Source organism: Myodes glareolus, chromosome 15 (genome assembly GCF_982192425.1).
Source record: "Myodes glareolus chromosome 15, mMyoGla1.1, whole genome shotgun sequence".
NCBI classification, from domain to species: domain Eukaryota; kingdom Metazoa; phylum Chordata; class Mammalia; order Rodentia; family Cricetidae; genus Myodes; species Myodes glareolus.
This window is the reverse complement of record NC_142040.1, coordinates 43,888,430-43,897,263: the sequence shown is the minus strand read 5'-3', so window position 1 is coordinate 43,897,263 and position 8,834 is coordinate 43,888,430. Positions and strand designations below refer to the sequence as shown.

The 8,834-nt window shown below is 39.6% G+C and overlaps 1 protein-coding gene across 1 annotated transcript in view; it reads right to left on the bottom strand.

Moving 5' to 3' along the window:
• Nucleotides 1–3,531: 3,531 nt before the first annotated feature.
• Nucleotides 3,532–8,834, bottom strand: part of Emb (embigin) — a 49,883-nt gene continuing 44,580 nt past the window's right edge. Inside the window, exon 9 of the mRNA XM_048443059.3 lies at nucleotides 3,532–8,803. Coding sequence (XP_048299016.3) covers nucleotides 8,786–8,803 — 18 coding nt within the window. The 3' untranslated portion in view covers nucleotides 3,532–8,785. The remainder of the gene's footprint in view (nucleotides 8,804–8,834) is intronic.

Below are 8,834 nucleotides of genomic sequence, written 5' to 3'. Positions count from 1 at the left end.
CTTTGATGAACCTTACACGTTTTTCTGCCAAATATAAATTTTTTAATTTCCATTTAAAGTCTCTCTTTAGCTTACAGCTTTGTGTGTGTGAGCACACATGTGTGGAGTTTCATATTGTCTTCCCCTCGTGTCTTTCTTTGGCTGTGTTTGTTGTTTTGAAGTAGTCCTGTTCAGTGGGTCAGAATAGACTCAATTTTACAGTAATCCTCCTGTCTCAGTCTCCCGAGCTGCTGGCATTAGGCAGCTAACTGCTGCTGTTCTCTCAACTTGTTATTGAGGTTCTTGACTGAAATTGTAGATTTCCCTCAGTCCTATCAGTGACTGCTGAGTCTCTGCTGTGTTTTGCACCTCCCTCATTTGGCCCACATTTCTGGGTGTGTCAATTCTTTTTACTAGTGCCTAGTGTCCCTCCTACCTCTGGCAACTGTCTTCACAGAACATCCAGTGCATCTAATATCAACATAGCCTCTCCTGCTTCTTTTCAGTTAGGGTTTTTCATGTGACACACACCTCCAGGCCTTTGCTTTCAGATTCTCACTGCAGAGTTGGGTTCTTAACTATCTATGTTCTGCAAATGCCCGTGTTGTTGATATAAAAGCCTACTGAGATTTACATACAGTGTTATTGATATTATTAAGGCCTGGGCTTGCACATTTATTTCTTGTCTTGTTTCTTCTTGATGTGATTTTTTTTTTCACCTGCATTACAGGGGAAAAACTAGAACATCTAGCATTGATCATTTTGTTGGTTTGGCAATTTCATCCATGTACGTTATGCATCCTGCTTACTTATTCTCTGCCACACACCTTCCCTTATCTCCCCCATCCCATCCCCTAATAGTTTCATTGTACAGCTTCCTTTAGCAGGTGCTCTATGGGCTATATAAGTCATCACAGGTTACATGATTTCAATCTACTGTTGACATTTTACCAGCTGAAGTGCGTTATGGGAACTCTGCCTTCCTGGATGTCCTTTCTATTCCACTGGTAAGAACACTAAGTTATCCCCTTTTCATTTGTATTGCACTGTCAAGCAGGGCAGGCCTGCAATTTGTGCTTTCCCCGGCAAGCACAACAGAAACACAGAAGTGTTGGTTTTATCTGCAGCCAATGTTCCTGCCTACTGCTCTCCCCCTCTCCTGTTGCTCCAAGATTCCCTGTCATTCCTTTTCCCCCAAGAGAACTTTCTCTAGACATTCTTTCCAGGCTGGCCTACTAGCGATGAAGGTGCTTAGCTGATCCTCATTGAGCGTCATTTGTTTCTCCTATGGGGCTGAGGACCGAGTCCAGGGATTTTATTGCTGACAAGTGCCCCACCGCTGAGCGTCATCCCCTGTGATCTCCCACTTAGAAGGTCCTGCATGTTTTTAATGGTTGAAGGATCATTTCCAGACATACAGAATTCCAAATCAACAGTGTGCACCTGATTTCAACACTGTGACAGTTCTGCTGGCATGCCATTGGCCTCTGACCACAAACCTGCTGTTGATCAATTTGTCCTTTCCCAAGAGATACCAGAGAAGGCCTCGGTCCAAATTATTGTCTTGGGGCTGGAGACACGCTCGGCAGTTGAAAGCGCCTGCAACTCTTCCCCAAAATCAGAGTTCACATGCCTTGGAGAGTCTACACTCACTTGTAACTCTGGCTCCAGGGGATTCGATGTCCTGTTGGGACCATTTGGAGTCCTGCCCTCCAGCTGCTCTTCCCTACTAGAGATCTTTACTTTCCTTCTGATTTGAGTTACTGAAAGCTGTGTCAAAGTTGTTTACCAGCTCTGCTTCACGAGCACGTGTTGCCTTGCCTTGAGGATCAGAGGATAAGGTTTTCACCTGTTGGCCCACCTGACTGTTGGTGGTGCTATTGAATAAAGGGCTTCTTATCAGTGACTAGAGGTCCGTGTCTCTGTCTGTCTGTCTATCCCTGTGAATTTGTGTCTTTCAACCTCCAGCCCCTTGCCTGAAGCTCACTAACTGTATGGTAGTGCATAGAGCTCAGACTGGCATGGTGTGCATCGCAATGTCCTCTCCTGGCCTCTGCAGGAACATAAAAGCATGTGCACTTACAAGATATAGACATAATACAAAATAAGTCGTTTTGCGAGATTATGTGGTTTCCACGATTTTGATTACCATGTATCCTGCTGCTTATTTCGCTCCACTTATTCTGTTTGAGGCGTCCTCATTTTGGTGACTATGTAAATCAAGACCATTAGCCAAATATGTTCAGTTTATTCCCTTAAGTTGCCTTTGTTCTGTTTTGGGGAACCGGGTCTCACTGGTAGTCAAGCCTGGCTTCCAACTCCCTGTCTTCTACTTCAGCTTCCTGACAGCTGGACTACAGGCACGTGCTACAACAACCAGCTTGAGTAATTATTTTGGCAGTAGTGTTTGAATAAAGTGAGAATCATTTTCTTTATGTTTTATAAGGCCTAACATTATCAGCTGCAATGACCAGAATAAGTAAATTACCAGAATAAATAAATATGTAATAATTAAAATAGTAAAATAAAAAATAAGAAAAATAAAAATAGGTAAAATAAGTAAAAATATGTCTGTTCTATATGTCTACAAGTTGACCACCAGCCATTAGTTTTTAAATTAATCATAAAAATTTTAATCACAATGACTCATATCCAGTAAATTGACTTCACATGCTAGGGATGAACACTTGTTTATTAGCTATAAATCATGCTGATATTAGCTACTTTGATAGATCGGAGTCAAATATAATATGTACTAAACTAATCCAGTGTGTTGCTTAATAATCTTTTCTGTAACTATTAGTCATTAACTTGCCCTAGTTGAGATACTGACTCTTTTTTCACATTAGATATTTCTATAGAATGACTGTTTGAAAATTTTTAGTTTAAAATAAAAACCTGAAGCATTTTACAATAATTTTCACTGAATTAATCTAACTTGATAATGAAAAGCTAAAAGGAAATGACCCAGGAAACCAAGCAAATTTAATCTAGTCACCAATTTCATTTTAAATGCTTTTTTAAAAGTCACGGTCATAGTTGTAATTTAAACTTTCAAAACATATTTTAGTGTTTTGAAAATTGCTTTCTGACTTTCAACTTAGTATGTTGAAACACAGACTTGACTAAGTCTTTTTGTGTGTTGGGCTTGAGAACAATGAGTTGTTTAATAAAAGTTAAACTTTTTGGTACATAGAGGAAAATAATCACTGTTTTCTATTGTCTAGTGCCTATATAACCAGCTTTAAATCATTAAAAATAAAAAAAATATTGGGCTGAAGAGGTAGCTTAGTACCTAGAACTGCTTACTGCTCTCACAGAGACCTAGAATTCAGTCTTCAGCACCGACACTGGGCAGCTCTCAACATTCTTTAACTACTACAGTTCCAAGAGTTCCCAGGTCCTCTTCTGGTCTGCACAGGCACACACACACACACACACACATGCGTGCACACACACACACACACACACACACAGACACATACACGCGTGCACGCACATACACAAAATGAATTAATCAAATGAAAACTTTGAAAACACATTTCCCGATACTTAAAGCTTTAATCCTCAGAATACATTTTATTGAGTTTAATTGTATGTTAAATTTATATGCAACATGGAAATTTTCACAATGGTCCTGTATTGGCATTTCTGGTGTTACATGATATAGAAAGTCAACGATGAGAATCTAAACACACATGTAAAAAGAAACACAGCTATTAAAAAAATATAATCAACGATCCTTGATTTAAGCAAAACTAAACATTTATGATCAAATATCTATTCTAAAAGCTAAAAAATATAAGTAGCTATTCTTTTGCAATATTAAGTAGCATTACAGTTAATTACATATGTAATAAATCTATTACTTTCATGGTTATCAATAAACTTTAGAAAAATAATGTGATAATTTTCCACAAATTACATATTTGTTTTAATAAAATGCCTTAAAACATAAAACACACCAGACAAAAACATTATCTTTAACCAAGACCCTAAACAGGTTTCCATAACATGCTCCCATTGAGCGAGCTGCAAAGGAACAAGAAATGCAGACCATAAACTGTTTGTGAAACTGAAAGTACTTTGTTCTATTCATGTGGGATTTTCAATCATTTCACTGGCAAATTTGGTCCTAAAGGATCTGCCATTCTTGGCTCACTGGATTCACACAAACATGACCACTACCACACAGGAACCAAGCGGTGCACAAATCCAAGGAACTGGCCAGTTCATCTACCCAGCAGCGCAAGCAAGATGTTCTTCGCCAACTTCTCTTATGACCCGCGCATCCATCTTCCCAATGCCAACACACCACAGTCATCCTAAGATACTTAAAGCAATAAAACTTTACGCTGAGTTATAGGCACTTCTCCACAGCGGCATTCCCCTGACACCTACTGAAAATGGTGATTTCCCCGCATTAGCTAAAATTGGCTATTTCCTTGAAAGTTCATTTCTATCAATCATTTCAGCTTGCTGCGGCCTCTGTGACAGGACCTCCCCCCCCCACACACAGAGCAGTGGCCTCCTCCCTAGGAGCTGAATGTGAGACCAAAGGGCCTGCTTTCCATGTCTCAGTGAAGTTATACATAGCATCTTTCTCGTTTTATGTCTGGATGATAAATTTCATGGTCATTCTCACAAATGACAACTAAAAAAAAAAAAGTCTTAAGTATGTATTGATTTCCCAGCACCTGCGTGGGGACACAGACTGACAAAAAGTGGGTCCCAACTACAGTAAGATTATGGATCTTGTGCTATGACTGACCACCTAAAAAGAGTGAAATTAAAAAACAAGCAAAACGAAACAAAACAAGGTAACTGATAACGACCTCAGTTTTTAGGATGTATATAACTAGTCATTCAGTGCTGTTGAATTGGCCAGCTGAGGCCAAATCTGGGTTTCAGTTAAATGTACATCGTGGGTTTGTGTGGTTTTCTTGTGGTCTCTGGGCTTGAGACTGTGCATTGGTGAAAATAGAGGACTGTTTTTATGGTACGCGTGAAATACACAGAAAACGTCAAAGCATGTGTTAGAGTGCCTAGCACACGACACGCTCAACAAATGGCTGCCGCTGGTACTGAACAAGTGGGGCGCGTCTTTAATGAGGAATCCGACTGGTAAGCAGAACAGGCCACTGCCTAGATGCAGGGCAAGTAAAGACGGGACACACAGTTCAGCTGTCTTCCTCTCCAGGACAGACAAGGGTGATAAGATGTCATTAAATCAGTTGAGTACCTAAGTGTGTGTGACTTAAAGTCACAAACCAACCAAGTCTTCCTTCCACTTCCACTCATGCCATCAATATTTTTCTGAGTGCGACGGCACACAGGTCACCATGCTGTGCTATTAATACCGGGGCACTTGGACACCTTTCTGAGAGCTGAACCACTGAGCAGAAATTCCCTAATTCTTTCCTTAGACTTACTTAATTACCAAAGGTTCACTTTCATACGGGGAAATCTAACAGGTGGCAAATAATCAAAACTGTCTCAAAGATGAGGACCAGAAACCAAAAGGTAGAAATGAAAGACTTTTTCCCCCTTCTTTTAATCAATTTGATGAAAAGTATGCTTTCAGTGTTCAAAATGTAATGATAAATCTTTCTGTCACATGCTGCTGTTAATATTACATTCTGAAGTGAATTCTGAGATGTTCAAAGGCGTACAAAACTTGGGGAAGTGGAACGGGTATGTTAGTGGAGTGAGCGCAGTGCCAGCTCTCTGCGCCGCACAAAGGAACATAATCATTAAAATCCTGCGTATTTAGGGCCAAGGTGTCACCTTATTAAATAAAAGGTTTCTGCGCATACTGACCATGGGATTCTACGTGTGACAGGAATTAACCCACCAGAATAGGTGTGATGTACTCTGTACAATTGGAGGATTTGCATAATTTGTTCTTCTGTAAAAATTTGTTTTGCAGCTTTAACTGTCAAAATTAGTTTTCTAAAGATAGGGATACACATTTTACATCATCTATAACTTTTTCCTTGTTCGAAATACGGGGCACACAACTGAAGCAGGAAAACTACCTTGACAACATGGATTTCTTAGCGCACGGTATTTTCCCTACCCCATGAATTTCCCCTAAACTTTAACATACTGAAGGGTAATCTTGAGTTAGTGGGACGGACAAGCATCCGAGACACATTCTGGGCTAATCCAAGACACTGGGAGGAGACCGGTAATTAGGTGATGTGCAGAAATGGCAACAATGTACTGCGTAAGGTCTGGCCTGAAACCTGATAGGTCACGTGAGATCTTTGTGTTTAAGAAGGAAGACTGAGACTGAGAAGCACCGTGAAAAATGGAGGAATGCACAATGAGGCCAAGGTAGGGAACCCTACACCACCATAACCTTACAGAAGGTGAAGTGGGAGGGGTTCTGGGAGGATTAATGACAGGTTAAGAAAATTAAAGGAAACCAGGTGATGGTGGCGTATGCCTTTAATTTCAGCACTCAGGGAGGCAGAGGCAAGCAGATCTCTGTAAGAGTTCGAGGCCAGCCTGGTCTACAGAGTGAGTTCCAGGACAGCTACCTTCAAAAAAACAATTTTAGATTCAAGCCTGAAGGACTCGCTAGCTGGGGGCGGGGAGGGGGGGAGGATTAGGAGATTTATATTTCAATGCAAACCGAATTTAAGATTATCTGAACATTTTTATGGCATCAGTACATCTAATTATTATATTGAAAAACACATCAACTGAAAAGATTGGTAGAGTTTCCCAGGTGTCTATGACATAGGGTAGTTTTCCTACTTTCATTTTTGTTTTTTTGCAGTCAGTTTACAGTGGGTCCTTAGACAATCCATTCATCGTCTCTGTGAGGCTAGTTAATAGAATCAGTCCGTTTTAATCTAATAGGGATGGAATAATTTTTCAGAAGTACTCCAGAGAGATCCTGAAAGGCCAAAAATCAACTTCAATATTTGAAAACTTTTTCTACTTAAAGTTACTAAGATAACTTATCTTTTAGAAAACTAACTAACACATATTACCTGCTAGTATTTCAATGTGGAACATAACTATTTCAGATTATTTTACCTTTGAGTAGCTTTTTTTTTTCCATGTAAGCTATTTCAACTTAAATACTTAGTGGTGGCAAAGCAAATGAATGAATCTTGTCAGTAAAGTTACTTGGGGTTTTGGATGTGTCCAGTCACTGTTATACTGTTGAGTGGGACTTGCTCTCTCAACTCAAAATGTTTAGGCTAATCATATTGATTGCCATGAGCTCATCAAGAGGATCTTGTCAAATTAAGCACAGATTAAAGCAAAACAAAAGTACCATTCATAAGACTAAGGAAGAAAACAGGACATCTACTACCAAGAGGTGCATTCTCATTCAATAAGATCTACACGTACAGTTAACATGTATTAGAAAATACTGAACTTTGTTGCATCAACAAAACAGGACACAGCTGCCATAATATTTTATATGTACTATTCTAGCTAGTGATATTGGTAAACATTAGCTGAGACATTACAGAATTGTCCCTATCAGAATTTGATATTTTTCTTAGCTAGTGTGCAAGGCATACACTTCTAATTTTCAATGCTAAATCAGTGGATTCTTTCTACCCAGCCTCTAAACTGTCAATCCCCAAGAACCATGGATTTCTTTTACTACCATCCCAAGTTGGTCCCTTTGTTGTCATTGTCCTTAACTCTGTTATCAGGAAACAGTGTGTCACAAATTTGGCAGCACCAGGGACACCTAATCTACTACCCAAGGCACCGCTTTATTTATCTATCTATTTATCTATTTATTTATTTACTTAACTTAAAGTCAGTGACAACTGGCTATGTCCATTCAAAGTTGAATTGATTTGGGCTTTATTGAGTTTATATAAAATATCTCAGTTATGTATGTAATGAAATCCTTCCATTTCAAAAGCTAAGTCTAAGACATTTGCAGCAACATAAAAATAGGGTACTAGCACGCCTGCTTATCAATCAAAGGAATTATTATTGGAAAGCAGTAATAACGCATTTTTGTACATTTGGACAGTAATGGCACGAGAAACCAGACAGCAAATCAAGGTCTCCAGGATCCACGAGCCACAAAGCCATGAAAGTAGCCGTGTCGGACTGTGACCACATGGATCTGTACTCTGAAACTTCAACACCAGGAGGACAGATGAGGCCCAAATGCCGTGGCAAAGAATGAGGAAAATGTCCTACTGAAGACTAAGAAACCCTTTTTCTTAGCATATACGGTTTGTACTCCCTTAGTGGACACCATTACTCATGGAGCAAAAGTATACCTTAGAGTAGAGCCTACAGAGAAGTCACCATTATCGAAAGTATAGTTCCTATTTTCTAGGGAAAACACTTTCAATACCATGGCAGAATACACATCACAGAAAAGCTGTTATCAATACTTCTGTAGGTAGTCATGCATGAGCAGGGGAAACACTTGTAAGACAACAGGCAAACGCTTTCTCTTTAATGCATTCTTTGGTAATAAACACATCTTTAGTGATATTTCTTCGTGGATTAGTCACTGATTTTGCTGCTGTCTGTCCCATGCCCCTGATCTCCCGGACCAGGATAAAATTTATTATCTAGCTTACAGCAGGCAGAACACACCTGAAACAATTCGCCTTGCTTTAATGAAAAGCAATTACAAAATGAAAATACATCTTTAGGTAGGAGATGGCCTATATTGTTTATAAAGCTACCGCTGTGGGTGCTGAGGAAGTTTTCTGTCTTCTAAAAATCTAAAATTCACACATTCTTGAGAGGAAGCAGGAATACAAACTCTTTGTACATCTTCTCCAGGCGGAATAGTCTTCGCTCATTGTTCCACCGACTCCTGGGTTAAAGCAAACAGAAGGCAACAATTA